General features: G+C 42.0%; 5 protein-coding genes across 5 annotated transcripts; 2 read left to right on the forward strand and 3 right to left on the reverse strand.

Annotated features, from left to right (window-relative positions):
* Positions 1 to 533: 533 nt before the first annotated feature.
* Positions 534 to 3,420, reverse strand: casp9 (caspase 9, apoptosis-related cysteine peptidase). The gene is made up of 11 exons (XM_053849360.1): positions 3,334 to 3,420; positions 3,086 to 3,232; positions 2,707 to 2,917; positions 2,551 to 2,634; positions 2,417 to 2,481; positions 2,177 to 2,353; positions 2,008 to 2,097; positions 1,667 to 1,814; positions 1,423 to 1,611; positions 1,195 to 1,304; positions 534 to 1,112 (listed from the first exon to the last, which is right to left on the reverse strand). The coding sequence occupies exons 2-11, from the start codon at positions 3,215 to 3,217 to the stop codon at positions 1,014 to 1,016; spliced, it is 1,305 nt and encodes a 434-aa protein (XP_053705335.1). The 5' UTR covers positions 3,218 to 3,232; positions 3,334 to 3,420; the 3' UTR covers positions 534 to 1,013.
* A 143-nt stretch (positions 3,421 to 3,563) lies between these two features.
* On the forward strand, positions 3,564 to 8,131 carry dnajc16 (DnaJ (Hsp40) homolog, subfamily C, member 16). The gene is made up of 15 exons (XM_053849365.1): positions 3,564 to 3,756; positions 4,013 to 4,191; positions 4,278 to 4,344; positions 4,420 to 4,744; positions 4,818 to 5,002; positions 5,103 to 5,207; positions 5,274 to 5,432; positions 5,494 to 5,624; positions 5,697 to 5,880; positions 6,152 to 6,331; positions 6,403 to 6,479; positions 6,566 to 6,646; positions 6,717 to 6,791; positions 6,861 to 7,031; positions 7,102 to 8,131. Exons 1-15 carry the CDS (start codon positions 3,721 to 3,723, stop codon positions 7,520 to 7,522), a joined length of 2,376 nt encoding a protein of 791 aa, XP_053705340.1. The 5' UTR covers positions 3,564 to 3,720; the 3' UTR covers positions 7,523 to 8,131.
* Positions 8,132 to 9,428: 1,297 nt separating this feature from the next.
* Positions 9,429 to 10,460, forward strand: LOC128750028 (galactose-specific lectin nattectin-like). The gene is made up of 7 exons (XM_053850145.1): positions 9,429 to 9,447; positions 9,505 to 9,558; positions 9,628 to 9,652; positions 9,740 to 9,828; positions 9,895 to 10,029; positions 10,107 to 10,218; positions 10,300 to 10,460. The coding sequence occupies exons 2-7, from the start codon at positions 9,505 to 9,507 to the stop codon at positions 10,359 to 10,361; spliced, it is 477 nt and encodes a 158-aa protein (XP_053706120.1). The 5' UTR covers positions 9,429 to 9,447; the 3' UTR covers positions 10,362 to 10,460.
* A 1,512-nt stretch (positions 10,461 to 11,972) lies between these two features.
* On the reverse strand, positions 11,973 to 13,230 carry LOC128749995 (galactose-specific lectin nattectin-like). Its single transcript, XM_053850063.1, has 7 exons — positions 13,164 to 13,230; positions 13,035 to 13,091; positions 12,925 to 12,946; positions 12,760 to 12,851; positions 12,441 to 12,575; positions 12,241 to 12,352; positions 11,973 to 12,123 (listed from the first exon to the last, which is right to left on the reverse strand). The coding sequence occupies exons 2-7, from the start codon at positions 13,089 to 13,091 to the stop codon at positions 12,059 to 12,061; spliced, it is 483 nt and encodes a 160-aa protein (XP_053706038.1). The 5' UTR covers positions 13,164 to 13,230; the 3' UTR covers positions 11,973 to 12,058.
* Positions 13,231 to 14,835: 1,605 nt separating this feature from the next.
* LOC128749818 (galactose-specific lectin nattectin-like) lies at positions 14,836 to 15,887 on the reverse strand. The gene is made up of 7 exons (XM_053849738.1): positions 15,841 to 15,887; positions 15,714 to 15,770; positions 15,622 to 15,643; positions 15,452 to 15,543; positions 15,242 to 15,376; positions 15,051 to 15,162; positions 14,836 to 14,974 (listed from the first exon to the last, which is right to left on the reverse strand). Exons 2-7 carry the CDS (start codon positions 15,768 to 15,770, stop codon positions 14,910 to 14,912), a joined length of 483 nt encoding a protein of 160 aa, XP_053705713.1. The 5' UTR covers positions 15,841 to 15,887; the 3' UTR covers positions 14,836 to 14,909.
* Positions 15,888 to 16,876: the final 989 nt, after the last annotated feature.

Genomic DNA, 16,876 nt, shown 5'->3' on the forward strand with positions numbered 1-16,876 from the left:
TTCCGACATGTTCAATAAAAAACTGCTTTGGTTCTGTTGTTTATTTGAAATCTTCATAATAAAATTTTTCCTCATGTCACAGTCACACAGTGGACACACACCTGGATTTTTTTTTAATCCTGTTCCTGCTCTGTAAATTCAGCACATTTCTGAAAAGGGTCCAGTCACAATGAACCAGATTTAAGTTTGTGTGATGATCTTGGACGAAATATGGAGAAATAGCGCCAATTGCAAGCAGCGCAAGTTATGTAATAGGTTCAGATGTAAAAAAAAAAAGGTATTTCAACAAGACTTTCAGTGTCTGTTGATCATCGATAGACCAAGATGTGACTTGATTTTTGTGGTGTTCTATTGACTTGTTTGGATTTCATTTCATTTGCATGTGGAATATTTAACAAAGTATATACTGTAGTAGTAAATGATATTTCACAAAATACTGGACAATGGTGTTTGCGGAGCACTCAACGCCTTCATGTTGATCTATATTATAAAGCACAAAGGTCAATTGCACACATTCATACTGATTTTTTTTTTTAATGTGTCTTAAATAAAGCAATTTTAGTGTTACAACAAGCCCAACAGAGAAATATTGTGGGTTTATTCTCACTATTTTTGACGGGGAATTTTGAACCATCAACGCATACATCCAAGAATTAAAAAGTGGTATTTATTACAAGTGACCACAAAGCAAGATAAAAACATGAAATGCTTTAAAATGTAGACAGGGAGCTCAGTCATTGGTGGAACACATAGTAGAGCTACTGCTCATCACACAGCTTTTCTCTTCAAAGCTAATATTTGATCTGAATAGGATCATTTTCAGTTTAAATAGCCGTAGCATTAGGTTTATAGAATCAATGATATCAACCTGGAAGAACCGGGACAAAATCAGACAACACAGGCAGTTGTGGTTTCTGTCTTCTCATTACATTACAAAACACCTATAAAGGTGAGAACAGAGCTCATAAAGGTCATCAGCCCACGCAGTTCACCCGGGTCAAGTGTGTCGACTGTTAGGTTTGAAAGTAAAGAAGCTTGCGGAGAAAGTTGAAAGAGCCCGGCATCTGCTTGTAAAGACCTTTGGCTGAGTTTTGGGACACCTCATTATTCACCTGAAAAAAAAAAAAAAAAAAACAATGAAAGTGGACATTCAAATTGAATTTGGAGTCTTGCAGAGTCACTTGAGATGCTCACCATCATCAACATTGTCACCAAGTCGTCTGTAGAAGCATTTTCCTCCAGAATTCGATCGAGTATCTCCACGTACCAGGAGCCTGACTGGGTGTCTCTCCATGACACGTAACCTGTTATAATGGAGGGAATATGCAACAATGAATGTAATCTACCAGCGCAGTCTCACAATAAACTTCATGTCGTGAGATTCATTTACAAAAAAAAATGAATAGCTTCATGAAAACAAACCAGGAAATGTGGAGTAAGACACCAAAATGTCGCTGGGCGTTGGCAATGTGGCACGGGCATCTGGCTCATCCGACATGCTCAGAGAGTCGCTGCTGGAGGACAGAGGAATAGCATCCATTTCATCGTCCGCTCCGAATGAGGATGGCCCCGTCTCATCAGGGGAAATCTCAAAACCTGTGTCTTTTTCACCTAGAAGAGTGCACAGTTACTCGTCGTGAACCTGAATGACTCAAAAGATTTCTACCTCCTCCACAAGCTTGGATGAAGAACAGCTTGGGTTTTCCCTGAAGAGATGGACAATGCTGGCCGTTGAGGTAGTTTGTGATGTGCTGAACTGGAACCTGCTGCCCATCGACCCCAAACACAGCCCCAGGGAAGCGATTGTGGCTCACCTTGAAAAGAACAGTTTTTAAAATAAATGTCGCCAGGCAAATCGCCTTCAGGTAATAAAACATGCTTTGATGTTCAAATTACTTGTAATAGCTTCACACAGTTCAAGTGTCAAGCACTGCCAACCATTTCACCCTGGAATCGATCCAAAAAATTGCGACTCATTTGTTAATCTAATGTGTTTTATTAACTTACTTCATTTCCATGTGACAAGATGATCACAACACAGCAGTCGTACGCTGAATGATCCTTGTTGCGAAGTGCCGACAGTTCATGTTTGATTCTCTGAAATGTTTTGAGAAAATGCTGTTGGTATCAACCACACAACAAAGGCAACATGTAAACAAACAGAAAGTGTTCTTACTCTTTGAGTCAAGTTTGACTTGACTTCCACAATGAATTTTAGTGCTTGGAATCTGCTTTCCAATTTATCACAGTCAATATTTGACCCTTTACGATTACTCAGACCACTTTGGGCATCAAACTCCACGTTATTTATGATGAGGCAGTGGCCACATGGATTGGCATCCATTTTGTAGGTCTAAAGAAATGGAAAAAAATGTTATTCCATATGCAGTTTTATGGATTCATGTGAGACACTCACTTGAATGCTGTCCCTGCGCACCCTGCCTGGTTGTCTCATCGCTTTTATAGCCTCATTCTCGGGTGCTGTACGAAAAGGAAATAGAGGAGTAACTTAAATGGTGCTGTTGTTCAAACTTGAAACAGCAAACTTACATGAACTGGGGAAAGGATCTTCCATTTTCACTGGATAAATCAAGGGAGCATCAATATTTTGCTTCGGGATGTCCATTGGGTTGGCTGTAGACATAACAAAGTATGTCATTGTCAAAGTATGAAGCATCTGATGACCCGTTTTTTCCAAAGACTTACACACGGGAAGCGGTCGAAGTGCCGGACGTGCAGTTTCAACAGGAGTTGGAGGCTGTAAAACGACTGTCGGGGCTCCATTTTGCAGAAGTTCTGCCAAACTGTGATGCCCGGTCTCCACCAGACACTCAAGAAACAACGGAAAGGCCAAGTTTCCTCTGGTTTCCAAGTCCCGAACTAATTCTCTGGCTCGGTCACGCCTGGTTTCCGCTTGCTAGTAATGAGAAAAAACACACTTGAACCAAAACATCATCATAAAAAATGGGCAAAGATACATATTTTATGTGACATTTACGGGTTAAATATGCGATTAAGTAGTGGACGATAATGATCATAATAACAAGATCTATTTTCACGCACACAAGGTGTGTTTATTTTTTACCTTTATTTCATCGATCATACACTTAGTGAAGACTCCTTTTTCAATAAGTCTGTCATACATCTCAGTTGGGTCCATTTTTGTCACCAGATTGACCCTGTTGCGTCGAAGAATCTTTTTGTGTCTCTGCTCCATTTCAATGCGAGGAACCTGACAAAGAAATAAAGAGCTAACGTCATCGCATGAATAAAATAGCCTGTATTTTATGGTATCGGAACAGTTGTTGGGATTTGACATGACAAGTGCCTTACCGTTTCTGTTTTGTTTTCAATTGCTCTTCACACTTCCGTGTTTACATCAACCTGTCATGGCATTGGGCTTTTGTCATAAGTGGCGTTTCATTTGAGTAAGTAGAGCCTATTTAGACGGGCGGCTAAGAAACGCTTTCAAGCATGCGGTGCATCCGTAGTGCGCCGTACATATAATCCAACAGAATCAGCGCAACGAACGGTACAAACTCTAACTCCCAGAATCCTTTTTTTGCTAGACGGCGCCTCCTTCTCTCCTGATTCGATATAGCAGGTTATCACTCCCTGGAGGATTCTCGGGATGCTACCGAATATAATCTCATAATACTGTGCCGTTTTCTCTGCTGCTAAAGACGGAACACTGAAGACGGCCGGGGGCTTCACCTGAAAATGTGGCGTAGCACCGGTTGCTATCATCCTCTTCAGGTGTCTTGAGAGGTAGAGCAGCTGGCTCCATGTTGTTAGCCCATGTAGCAATATAAACGCAGTCTAAGTCAGCGAATCCTCGCATTATTCATTGACTTAGACGTCAAATATTCATGCAGTGGCCAATTCAATGTAACCTATTCTAACCAGGGCTCTGCAACAGTGTGCTGACCCCTGCTGAAGTGTGTCTCTCATTGTAAATACAGTTATGTGTCTGACGTTCGTGTCCACCCCACTGTTTCATCATGTGTTTCAGGCAACTGTAATGGCCGGTGCAAGGATGATATATGTGTTTGTGGTGATCGTGGTGGTCCTTTCCGTGAGGACAGCGTCACAAGTTCGCCCTGAGGTGGACCCCTACAAGATCTTAGGGGTGACCCCGAGTGCAAGTCAAGCAGAGATCAAGAAAGTCTACAAGCGTCTCGCGAAAGAATGGTGAATATGCTTTATTGGTTGATATTGAAACCAGAGAGGCTGCATTTGAGTTTTTTTATGAAGACACCCGTGACAATGTTTTGCAGGCACCCTGACAAAAACAAAGATCCTGGTGCAGAAGAGATGTTCATCAGGATCACCAAGTCTTACGAGGTGAGCTGTGTGGGCTCTTTAGGGAACTGGAATTGAGTGAATGTTGACGTTCTAAGCATGTCGTGCTTCCTCTAGATACTGTCCAATGAAGAAAAACGTGCCAATTATGACCGCTATGGTCAGACGGATGACACGCAGCCTTATGGCCGTGGTCACTATGGCCATCGCCATAGTAGCTTTGACTTTGAAGAGTCTTTCTTCAACTTCCCTTTCAATGCCAAGAACCAACGGGACTTTGCTGACAACAAATACACCTTGCACTATAGCCAGTACGTCAACGACGTGGTGCCGGACAGCTACAAGAGGCCGTACATGATCAAGATCACGTCCGACTGGTGCTTCAGCTGCATCCACATTGAGCCTGTGTGGAAGGAGGTGGTGCAGGAGCTGGAGAACCTAGGTCAGGATCTGCTCGTGATGCATCCAGGTGTTCTGGGTTGCCTTCCAATGGCCCGACAATTGTGTCCGTGCAGGTGTTGGAATCGGTGTGGTGGATGTTGGCAATGAGAGGCGTTTGGCTAACCACCTCGGCGCTCACCGCACTCCGTCGATCCTCGGCGTCATCAATGGGAAGGTGACGTTCTTCCATTATGCTGTAGCCAGAGAGCACCTGAGACAGTTTGTGGAGGATCTTCTTCCTCAGCGACTTGTGGAAAGGGTAAATACTTGACTGTTTTCTGTTGTGCAAATCATCTTTATTGATATTTAGCAGCAGCTTTATGTGCTTTAAGTATTAAAATACTTTCTTATAATTTCAGATCAGTGACAGCAACAATGAGCAATTCTTGAAGGGCTGGCATGAGCTCAACAAGCCCCACGTGCTTCTTTTTGACCAAGTGCCTGCAGTTCCGCTGCTCTACAAAGTCAGTCACCCGAACTGCGAAATTGGGAAGAATTCTCACACTTTTTAAATGTTTGTTTTCTATCAGCTCACAGCTTTTGCCTATAAAGACTACATGAACTTCGGCTACGTGGATCAGGGCTTGACCGAGACCGTCAACTTGCAGAAGCAGTTCAATATCAACACATATGCGCCGACCTTGTTGGTTTTTAAAGAGAATATCGACAAGCCTGCTGATATCATACAGGTGAATCGAAGAGTTTGATCTCATATTTATGGTACTGACTGGTGGTATTTGATATTTGCAGGCGAAAGGAATGAAGAAGCAGATCATCGACGAGTTTATGTCCAACAACAAATTCCTTTTCGCGCCGAGGCTGGTAAATCAGAAAGTCTTCGATGAGCTCTGCCCCGTCAAGCAGTTCCATAGAAGAAGGAAGTAAGAAGATATGGCTTCCCGTTGTCTTCGGTCACGTCTTCTTCAAGCCAAATTAACTTGCGGTATTTTTAGATACTGCGTCCTGCTGATCACCGGCGAAGAGGAAAACTTCACTGCTGGAAACCTGGAATTCCTGTCGTTTGCTACTGTGAACGTCAGGGATGTGGTGAGGTTCGCTTATGTGTACCAGCGACTGCAGCAACCGCTGTGCAACACACTGATGCAGGGCAAGGACAGCGCTCAGTTCCACTCACAGGTAAAGTGATGAAGCCAAAGTTCTTAATGTAATAAGACTTTGTACGCCAGTCTAAATTGTGGTGATGTATCTTGTTCCTGCCTTTTCCTCACATTCCCTCATGAAATTGTGTTTCTCAAATCATTTTTGACATGACTTCTGGTACTCTGGAAATACCACCAAAACTGAACCATCCCTTCTTTATCCCTTCAGCAACATGACCTGATGATCGAATTGATATCCATTCTGTATGTGTTTTGCTTGACGGTCACATGACCTGGGGATTTTCAAGGTGTTCATCCTGGAGCGACGCAATGCTGCGGGGAAAGCTTTTTTCAAGCCAGTGACTGCTTGGAATGGCAGTGAAGAGGAGAAGCAACTTCTTCTGGAGGAGCTGAATCGGCTTCACAAAGACCCTTCCATTCTTGTCCATGATGCCATGTTGCCTGAGCTCAACAACGAGTTTGCTGCTGTACGTCTCGTCCCAACAAAATGAGATTTAACCCCTTGACTAAATAATATTAACCTCATTCAACTCCACAGATGTTTCTAGTCCGATGGATTTATGCTTCATATAATTACCTCTCAGAAGTCATCGATGACATCCTACACAATAACTGGTATGAATGGACGGCGCTCTTCACATCACAATGATACTTTGGCCTTGAACAATGTGGGTTGTTTATTTTTTTAAATATCTTTTTAGGCGCGACATGATGCCGCTCTTATCCCTCATCTTCTCAGCCTTATTTATCTTGTTTGGAACGGTGGTCATCCAGGCCTTCAGGTGAGACCGGGGAGTTGCTGCTGTGGTTGTACCTGGTCAACTCATCTTGAATTTTTTTCTGCCGTTTCAGCGACTCCAGTGAAGATAAACTGACAAAACCAAAAGCTGGGGTGAAGACTGAGAATGAGTCTGGAGCTGGAACAGGGTAGGTGGATTTCTTATACCTGTAAAAGATACAGATTATTCTAACTGTATTATTGATCTTTCAATTCAGCCGCCCTCCAAAAAAGAACTTTGTGGAGGTGACCGAGCTCACTGACATCACTTATATAAGCAACCTGGTGAAGCTCCGACCGGGACACATGAATATTGTGCTGGTGCTCACCGACGCCACCAAGAACATCCTGCTGAGCAAGTTTGCCAAAGAGGTCTACTCTTTCACAGGGTAATGTTCAGTGTGGTCAGGTGATGTAGCATGGTAGAGCTAGCTGCTCATGGGATCCGTTTTCTTCCAGGAGTCTGACGCTCCATTTCTCCTTCCTCAATATTGACAAGCACATTAAGTGGATGAGCATGCTGCTGGAGCACGCCCCAGACTGTGCACAGGTGGATGCCGACGAGGATGCTGGGAGCAACCCCAAGACGGACTACACCGGCTTTGTCATGGCTCTTAATGGCTACAAAAAGTATTTCTGTCTCTTTAAGCCTGTCTACACGGGTGAAGACCTCGACGGCAAGTCGCCCGAGGATGATGGAGCGAGGTTGAAGCCTCACTCGTCGAGCAAATCCAGCCGGTCCCGGAACATATCCACTCTGCAGATACATCACAAACTGGATCGACTCGGGTTGTGGATGGAGAGGCTGATGGAGGGGACTTTGCCTCGGTACTACATCCCGGCTTGGCCAGGACTCGACATGATCACTTCACCGAAATGAACGGATGAGAGGTGTTGTTTTGAAGACGTCCGGAGTGCAGCCGCCGCTGCACTAGTGTAGCATCATCTGCAGTAGCATCGCATGCTTTTTGCTGTGTGAGCAGAAACAGGTCACTGTGGACTTAATAAGCACATTAAAAAAAGATCCTAGTCATTTATAAAACTGTGAAAAAGGAGATGCATGTCTCTGAATGTCCCTGCCTTTTTACTGTACTACTGGCTTGTGCAATACAGTCATGACATGACTCTGTATCCCTCCTGTCTTGAATGACACTTGGAGCCAAGTGAAAGGAACGTGGTTGGACTGTAGCCTGATTTCCGTTTTGTTATGTTGATATTGTTCGTGTGAATAGCTCTGAATAGACATTATTATTATTATTAATGTAAATGGAGGTAGGTAGCACACTAAATCACTTTAATGTTCTATTAACGTGTCTGTTTTACAAGTTTTCCTAACACGTTTTCTTGTACTTCAATTTCTATCATCGATATCTTTGTGGGTGACAACAGTTGAACTGTTATTGATGGGGCCTCTTCTTCAGGGCTGCATGGTGACCATGAAGAAAACAGCTGAGATGGTTTCTGTAAAAATAAACTGTTTTGAAAAAGACTCGACCTCATCTTGTACTTGGATGACAAAATATGACGCATGAGATACTTGTGTGAAATGACTTTCAATGATTATTGATACCACTTTCCAGTCGAGTTGTTAGATATTGACAATATATTCCATATTTGTGAGTGAATTGCATGCACTTCTTTAGAGCTGGTTTTGCATGCTCACATAGTTCTGAGGATTCAAACATTGGACATCAAAAATTCAACGTAACAGATGATAGCTTGCCTTAACTTGGAGTGAAAAGAGTGAAGAGGGCAAGTTTACGTGTTTGGTGAGTATTTGTGCTGTTGAAATCTGGCTTGATTCAAGGAGATACTTGTGAAATATCAGACATAGAGCTTATATTGAAGAGAAAATAGTGTGTGGATCATCCAAACATCACAGCTGTCCTTTGAGGCGAAGGTCTCTGAGAAAACCCGTACATTCACAGGGAGGTGGTTCGACCCGGGCATCGAACCCACAACCTTCTTGCTGGAACAATCTCAATCTTGTTTCTTAAGTGACTCATTCGCTGCCATCTTAGCCTCCATTTTTTCGTTCTATCCATCTATTTATATATATATACATATATATATGCTTCATTATCGGCGCTCCCAGAGCAAATGGATTAAAATTTAGTCAATAACGTTTTATGAGTCTCAACGATCTTCCAAGTTAAGATGTTTTACAATGTTTGACATGAAAGTGAGCTCTTGAGAGGTTCAGAGTGAATTCAAAAGATAAAATATTGAGCATCAACATTTATATTTAAATTCAGGCGTTATTTATTCTAGTTTCCAGGCGATTGCTGGATATTAGCAAATGAAATTATATTTCAAATTTGCAAGATTTGCGCTTCTCTGTAGCTGGTTTTGCATGCTCACACAGTTCGAAGGGTTCTGACATCAAAAGGTGAACTTTTCAGATCACAGCTTATAGTGAAAAGCTCTCTAAACCAGAGGCTATAAAGAGGATATGTTTTTATTGACTTTTTTTTCTCATCTTTCTGGCTGGAATGACAGTAAATATCCCTTGAATTTAACTTGAATTCATGTCTGACCTTGTCAGTCAATACGATTCCTTGACTGGACATCGGACATGCCTGACACAAGGAGTCACTAATGGAATATCAGACACGTGAAATCCAATGTGAAGATCATCCATTTGCCTAAGAAAAGCACACATCAAACACAGGAACCCTCATTTGCGTGACTGATTTCAACATCCCAGCTATCCTTTGAGGTGAAGGTCTCACCAATAAAAGGGTGCTCCATGACTTCTCAAGACAGTACCTTACTCTGCAGGTGCAACCTTCACATCACGCCAAGGTGGGTCTGCTGTTCCATGAGCTTTTCTCTTGCTGACAAAGGTGTCTACTTCTGCAGATGAAATCGGCCCTCGTCTTCATCACCGTCCTTTGTCTGTGGATCGGAGCGGATGTGAGTTGAACTGATGGCAGAACTTTGAAGCAGAGTTTGTTGTCACTCGCTGTTTCCTCTTGTTCCCAGGCCAGCCGTTGCCGCAATCCTGCCGGTATGTTTTTATTTTTTTGTTACTGTTTGAATTATTTCAAAAGAAAACCCGAAAAACGTACTCGCAAGTAACACTTCTCATTTTCAGGAAACTGCGATTGTCCCTCTGGATGGGCAAAGTTTGGCTGCAACTGTTTCAAATACATATCCACATCGTCCGACTGGACTACTGCTGAGGTAATGAAGCCATCGTGCTGCGAGGAAACTCCACGAGACGCGAACATTTCTTCTCCCTTTCTTTAGAAAACATGCAACAACCACGGCGGCAACCTGGCCTCTATCCAGAGTGCCGATGAGTACAACTTCGTCAGAGGCCTGATCCGTGCAGCAACAGGCTCAAACACTCGCGTTTGGGTCGGAGCCCATGATGAAACTAAAGTGAGCAAGCACTTTGATCAGGAGCACATACTTCATCACACACTGCGCATGCTTCATCTTGGCTCAAAACTTTACAGGAAGGACACTGGCTGTGGAGTGACGGCACCAAGTTTCAGTTCAATCTTTGGGGAGCAGGGCAGCCCAGCAATGGTGGTGGAACTGAGAACTGCATGGAGCTGAACTGGAACAGTATGTGTATTTTTTTTCCCGATTGATGGTGGTGAAAATACCAAATGTTGATGCATTTCTCTCTTTTATTGAATCTTCCAGATGCTCCAAATGACCACCAGTGCTATGTTCGCAAACCATTCATCTGCTCTCAACCACTGTAATCCTCCTCTTCCTGGTGGAATGCCTCTGTCCAGCAGAAGGTGGTCTTGTGATAGCAGATGGATCATCATCATCTCTGTTATCTTTCAACTCAATAAATAAATCCAGCATCCACTGTTGCTTGGTTTCATTGTGGACGACTCTGATCCAAAGAAAAATATTTGAGACAGAAAGAGTAACACAATGAATTGGGAGTAAAAAAAAGTTAAATGTATCTCTTTGTCAAAATTGACAAACAAATAACAGAAGAAAAGCAGTCAGCAAACGTGAACTATACTATAGTAACACTATAGTAACCGCCTGATCTGGTCGAAAGTCTACATACAATTACAATATACAAAGTAATTGAATGAGATAAGCATTGAGGGAAGAATAAATGCAGTCAAACTGTTCCATAACCATTGTGAATAAACAAAATCCAACACTAAGAAATGATAGTGTAGGAAAGCATTTGTCCATATAAAAAAGGAAAAGTGTGTATTAAAATATTAGTGACAACGCGATTCAATTAAATTTCTATGCAAGTTACAAAGAGCTTTGTTAAAAGGCTGTGTTTCTTCACAAAGTTCTGTAGTTTTTTGTGTATTGGTTGACCGTAAAATCATTGTAAAATGTTTTTTGTGACACTGACATTGCAGTTGAATGTTAAATCAAATTCTATATATTGAATAAAATATGAAATTTATGATATAAAAAATGAGATATATAACATTAAATCATTACATTTACGATTTTACTTTTAATGTTTACATTTTAAATTAAATTGTTAACATTAACATTGAATTGCAATGTGTCAGATGCATCAAATATTCGCAAAATGCGGGAAAACGTTGCCAAACGCCGCCGCCAAATCAGGAAAAAAATGTCTTTAGTCTATATTTAGATTCGGCACCCCATATATTTCTTTAAATAGGTATTATTTTTTTAATATCTCTTTAACTTTGGTTGTTAAGACCAGACTAGAATATTGCTAATATTGCTTCCTGTCTGTGCGGGGCTGCAGTCGAAAGCCAGCTCTTTATTATTTAAAAAACCACCTTTCCAGGTGAAGAGAAAACACTGGACGTATCCCCGAAATGCTCGTGAAGTTTAAAACTGTGCACATGCGCTTCAAATTTTGTTGTCATTTAACTCTGTCAAAGTTAAGATGAACTTTGCTAAAGTGCCATGTTTCTTCACAGACTTCTGCTCCTTAGTTGTGTTGTGGCTCTGGTGTAGTCGGTTGATGTATTTCTTTGAATCTTACCATTTTTCTCCATAAATATCCTTTTTATTTTTGTATAATTTTGCTGCTCAAGGCCACAACTGCATTCGGAATAAATGTCAATAAAGTAATATAACTCGTAACAGAAGATATTGACTGTTGATCATCTACCTTCATGAATATAAGACATGTCCAAGTAATGAAATAGAAGCTGAAGTGAAGAACTGCTGCAGAGATGATGGTGGATACCTTTGAGAAGCAGCAACTTTATTTACAAAGGAACAAACTAAGACAAAGGTGCTCAAACTGTATGTGTTGCTGGGCCTCAGGGCACATTATTTCATCGTAAGTCTTACGTGTTTTATTTGATGTTTGGTCTTTAATAAAGCAAAGGGACAGTTTTTACAAGCCACAACTTTTATTGGGACATTTGAAAATGAACTTTTAACACCCAAATGGCCTTGTGATGGCAGAAGTAGCATCATGCGCTACACATCATTCCAGGTCCATAGCGCACATGAAGGGCTTCTTGTGATAGCACTGGTGATCGTTGGGTTTGTCTGGGACAAAGAAAATAACATTGGTTATGATCGGAATCTTCCCATCCTCAAAAGAATTATGAAGTTAAGAATCCTTTGAAAAGGGGGTGAGAATTATCCAGGAAATGGTCCACTTACTTCGCCAGTTCAACTCCATGCAATGCTCAGTTCTACCTCCGTTGTTGGGCTCTCCAGGTCCCCAGTTGGCATAGTTAAACTTGTGTCCGTTGCTCCACATCCACACATTAACCTGGGGGTGGACAGTATTGTCTTATTCATTCACTCACTATTTATTATATATTATATATTTAATGTGGTTTCATTTTAAGCATAAATACCTTGGCGGTATCTTGGCCTCCAGCCCAGATTCTTTGGTTGGTTCCAGTAATTCTTCTGATCATGCCAATGATGAAGTCATACTCGGCTTGGCTGTGGTAGGAGACCAGATTGCCACCAGCGTTGAGGCAATGAGTCTAACGTGAAAAAGAAGAAGACAGCGCAGTGGTTGGACAACTGTTATGTTGGCAATCTCGTCGTCGAAGTGGTCAGATCAAGAACTGACACACTGGCAGGTGTTCAGAGACGACCTCATCGGCAAGACCAATGTCGCACATTGAAGTTGGAAAAGGTTTTCAAAAGGAGCCAGTTGTGAAATACCTCTGCATCAGCCCAGTCTTTTGGGGCCGCTTGGTACATGAAACAGCGCTCGCCAAATTGAGTCCATCCAGATGGACACATCACACAGGGCTCTGCAGGAGACAAAGATCATTTTCCACTCAGTGACATTTAGATCTATTTCTTCAGATTATAAATAGCATTTACCGTTGTCATCGCAGCATCGTGCCTGTGAAATGAAAGCAAGACCATGTGAATATTACATGAACTGATATTTAGCAATCCAAAAAAAAAAAAAACGAATGTGTTTCTCTTACATTTGCTCCCATCCACAGCCCACAGAGGACAACAATGAAGGACAGACCGGATGCCATCTATGAAGAGTCATGTAAGTTTAAAAAGTCACATAAAAACATGGCGAAATATAAGCTCGATGGAAAAATGACCTTGGTATCTGAAGAGGCTCCACTTGCAGAACTGGCAGCAGAAGTGAAGGTGCTCGATGTTGTTGGAGCGGATGCTTTTGTACTGTCATTCAGGTGTGTGAAAGGAAGATCAAAGGATTCCAAATATGGCCTTGATAATATGTATTAAAATTCATATTTAATGTTGGCAAATAAAGCGCATAAATTACTCTTTTCCCTGTTAGAACATAATTTGCATGGCAAACGCTTGGAATATCTGATAAAACAAAGTTCACTCGAGTGTGAAGCTGTTTAAAGTCAGTGAGTCAAAAGTTTTCCAGCGGTACAATTTATCATTTTGATGTTGCAATGGCACCGCAAAATGGCTGTGCGTTTGAGTGGTCCATCTAGGAGGAACAGAGGGAGTGAAAGCCCCCTCCTCACTTGAGATGAGTGGTGTCCTGTGCAAACACTAGAGGTGTGAAGAGTGTGAGACTGGACCTTCAGTTCGAGCCAGGGGTCAAAGTCAGGGGATTTCTTTAGGTTTTCATTATTATATTACGCTTTAAATTGATATTTATACCATGCAAAAAGATTAACTATGTGAATGAATATGGTCGTTGCTACGCTTGTTCGCTGATGGCCAATACAGTGCGGTCGACACAGGTATACTTGATGCTCATGGCCTTGGAACCATGGAAAAACCTGCTTGGTTCAGTCAGTTTTCACCCAGCAGAAGTCTTGATAGTGCGATTCTTGAGATATTTCTGCAGTGTATTAGGTTGACAAACCATGTGGCCCATCGTGACTTATAGTCCATGCAACCCCTGATGTTTTTTCAAGATGCCACCTATTGTCGGAGTCTACGATTGTCAGACAAAAGTCACTGTAACCGTCGTGTTGGAGATGAAAGTCTTCCTCCAGGTAGTGGACTTCAAGTGCAGGAAGAAAGACTCTAGTTACTGATGTCCAACATTGCTATCCTCTGCATTAGGGAAAGAAAAAGACTGGGAGAGACTTTACTTGGAAGTTGAATTCTCTGCAGGTACACTGAATAGCTTCTTTTAGATCCAGCCAAAAATCTTGACATTATAAAGGGTCCATGTCCGTGTGTTACTCTGGTTCAATGCTAAGAGATTTGAGGACCTCACTGATGGGTTTGCAGTTTGTTTCGACATTTTGGCGTGAGCAGCATGCCAGGTTCTGAGAACTTTATTATTTCTTGGTTTGACTGACGTGAAATGACCTCCATGCTGAAGGTATTCTCCGGCTCAGTGCTTTTCAAATAGAACATTTTTCGCTTTGACACCTCGCGAAACATATGCAAACAGAATTCTGCAACATCTTGCTTCTCTCACTGTTCAAGACAGGAGTCAGAAATAAAGAGAACACATCTGGACTTTTGGTGGTCTGCCATGCAAATTGTCATGTTTACTGTACTCACTGTAATAACACTGTCTATGTAGGAGTTAACCGTAGAAGCTATTTCAGATCAAATTTACTTGGAAAGTCAGTGTTTTCATTGGCAACCTGGCCTCCTGTCCAGGGGTTCCATTGCCTGTCACATGCTGTAGCAGGCTCCAGTGACCCCACCATCCAGGGCAACGACTGCATTGGTATTTTACACCTTTGAATTGTGATGTACCCGCACATATCGTGAACCTTCTCATTCACTTGTGAAACGATCAGCTAGAAGAACTTCAGAAGACTGATTCACATGCCAGATCTTTTATTGAATCATTGGAAATGTTGCACAGCATGTTTGATAGCACCAAGGCGTGCTGTAGCTCATTCCATATCCATGGAGCACATGAAGGGCTTCTTGTGGTGGCACTGGTGGTCGTTGGGGTTGCCTGGTATTTGGAAGAGAGAGAGGTTATTTGTAACAATGAAGTTCATGAGAGCTAGTGAGTGGTTGTGTCATGATACCTCTCCAGTTCAGCTCCATGCAATGTTCAGTTCCACCGCCATTGTTGGGCTCTCCACGTCCCCAGTTGGCATAGTTAAAGTCTGAACCATCGCTCCACAACCACACCTTGTTCTGAAAGACAGAGAGGCAAATTGTCACCCTGATGCCTATTTTGGGTTTCTTCAGGATGTAAAATGTTTCTTCATGAAACCTTGGGGCCATCGTAGCCTCCGGCCCAAATCCTTCTGTCCTGTCCGGTCACTCTTTTAATAGTGGCCTTGATGAAGTCATACTCCTCTTTGCTGTGGTAGGAGACCAGATTTCCACCAGCATTGAGACAGGTGACCTAGAAAACCAAAGGAATGAAGTTTCAGTGAAGAAACAGACTTGAGCGATTGCTTAAAAGTCTGCCTTTAAATACCTCAGCATCAGCCCAGTCTTTGGGGGTGCTGTGGTAGATGAAACAGCGATCACCAAAATTAGTCCATCCAGAAGGACAAGATGGGCAGTTTCCTTCAGGTGACAAACATCAATGAGCGTTCGAGTACATGCGAAAACTAAAGGTTTTTTGAGCGGTGAGGAAAAACGTACCATCTTCAGCACAGCATGAAGCCTTAAAGCAAAGGATAACCATGAGTTTTCCATCTCACTCTAAAACAATTTCAATGTCATTCTTTTCTTACATTTGCCCCGACCCACAGTCCGAAGAGGACGACAATGAAGGAGAGACTAGACGCCATCTGTGAAGATCAATGTTGCAGATGTGAGAGAAATAACACAAGACGGTAAAAGTCAAAGACCAAAGTTTACCCTGTTGCGATCACCACTCACAGCTCAGGTTGCACTTGTGACAGGTCCGTTTAAGAGCCAGCTCCTTTATACTCTGAGATTAGCATATATTCCCAAGATCAAAGCTTGCGAAAGCTAACAGCAGAAAATGAATTTGGAGGTCGATGAAAGGAATGATAAATGTGTTCTCACACGGTGTCATGATTATAAAAAGCAAACTCAACACGTGTCCCAACTGAAACAAACTCATTAAAACATGTTTGAAATGTGCAATTATCTTGAACAGAATTTTGAACATGCAGTATCCATCACAAGTGTTTGATCGTAAAATACCGACTTCCTGGCTGAAGAAATACTCAAGTTGTATTTGAAAAAAATCTACAGTTATTACAATTTAAACTGTAAACCTTGCTGGAAAAATGATTCACACGACTTGTATGTTTTTTATACGAACTTTCTTTACACTAAAAGCTGGCTGAAGTAGTCAAGCTTCAAAACACCAGTGCATTGTTAAGCTGTGTTGTTTATTAGGGATGTCCCGACACAACATTTATTCCGATACAATATCAGTATTGGCCGATATCTTTTTCGAGTATGGAATAAATGTAACTGACTCACTTATTGTGAACCAGTTGGTTACATACATTTTAACCTTCAACATAATATCGACTGGATTGGATAAAATAAATGAAGTTTGTGATGCCGATTCAAATGCAGAATGATGTCGGTCGTAAACTTTTCCAGTTCTGGACCACCACGAAAACCTTTGCCACAGTAGCAAACACATACACATGGTTGTCATTGTGATCACATCACAGGCTCTGCATGCTGCTGGCTACTCCGAGGCGACAGCTAAGCCCTTACAGCAGTATGAGGTTCATAACTTGTTGACTTTGCCACTGATATTTTGCGGATAATGTCGAGAAGCGCTGGAGCTGAAAATGGACAGCTTATCGGATCACTTATATTTGAGATTTGTTATTAAAAAAAAATCATTGCTTTGCTGATATCAGAGCGATATGCGACATCAATATCGGACCGGGACACCCTTATTGTT

Source organism: Synchiropus splendidus, chromosome 18, assembly GCF_027744825.2.
Source record: "Synchiropus splendidus isolate RoL2022-P1 chromosome 18, RoL_Sspl_1.0, whole genome shotgun sequence".
NCBI classification, from domain to species: Eukaryota; Metazoa; Chordata; class Actinopteri; order Syngnathiformes; family Callionymidae; genus Synchiropus; species Synchiropus splendidus.

Coding starts and splice junctions, on each gene's coding strand:
- casp9 (XM_053849360.1), bottom strand. CDS start 3,217: ATGGAGCAGAGACACAAAAAGATTCTTCGACGCAACAGGGTCAATCTG. Junction 2,918..3,085: donor GTATGATCGATGAAATAAAG/GTAAAAAATAAA, acceptor TCTCATTACTAG/CAAGCGGAAACCAGGCGTGA. Junction 2,482..2,550: donor AGATCCTTTCCCCAGTTCAT/GTAAGTTTGCTG, acceptor CTTTTCGTACAG/CACCCGAGAATGAGGCTATA.
- dnajc16 (XM_053849365.1), top strand. CDS start 3,721: ATGTGGCGTAGCACCGGTTGCTATCATCCTCTTCAG. Junction 4,345..4,419: donor GGATCACCAAGTCTTACGAG/GTGAGCTGTGTG, acceptor TGCTTCCTCTAG/ATACTGTCCAATGAAGAAAA. Junction 6,647..6,716: donor GTGGTCATCCAGGCCTTCAG/GTGAGACCGGGG, acceptor CTGCCGTTTCAG/CGACTCCAGTGAAGATAAAC.
- LOC128750028 (XM_053850145.1), top strand. CDS start 9,505: ATGAAATCGGCCCTCGTCTTCATCACCGTCCTTTGTCTGTGGATCGGA. Junction 9,559..9,627: donor GTCTGTGGATCGGAGCGGAT/GTGAGTTGAACT, acceptor TCTTGTTCCCAG/GCCAGCCGTTGCCGCAATCC. Junction 9,653..9,739: donor CCGTTGCCGCAATCCTGCCG/GTATGTTTTTAT, acceptor TCTCATTTTCAG/GAAACTGCGATTGTCCCTCT.
- LOC128749995 (XM_053850063.1), bottom strand. CDS start 13,091: ATGGCATCCGGTCTGTCCTTCATTGTTGTCCTCTGTGGGCTGTGGATG. Junction 12,353..12,440: donor GAGGCCAAGATACCGCCAAG/GTATTTATGCTT, acceptor GTCCACCCCCAG/GTTAATGTGTGGATGTGGAG. Junction 12,124..12,240: donor CATGGAGTTGAACTGGCGAA/GTAAGTGGACCA, acceptor TCTTTGTCCCAG/ACAAACCCAACGATCACCAG.
- LOC128749818 (XM_053849738.1), bottom strand. CDS start 15,770: ATGGCGTCTAGTCTCTCCTTCATTGTCGTCCTCTTCGGACTGTGGGTC. Junction 15,377..15,451: donor AAGACTGGGCTGATGCTGAG/GTATTTAAAGGC, acceptor TTGGTTTTCTAG/GTCACCTGTCTCAATGCTGG. Junction 14,975..15,050: donor CATGGAGCTGAACTGGAGAG/GTATCATGACAC, acceptor TCCAAATACCAG/GCAACCCCAACGACCACCAG.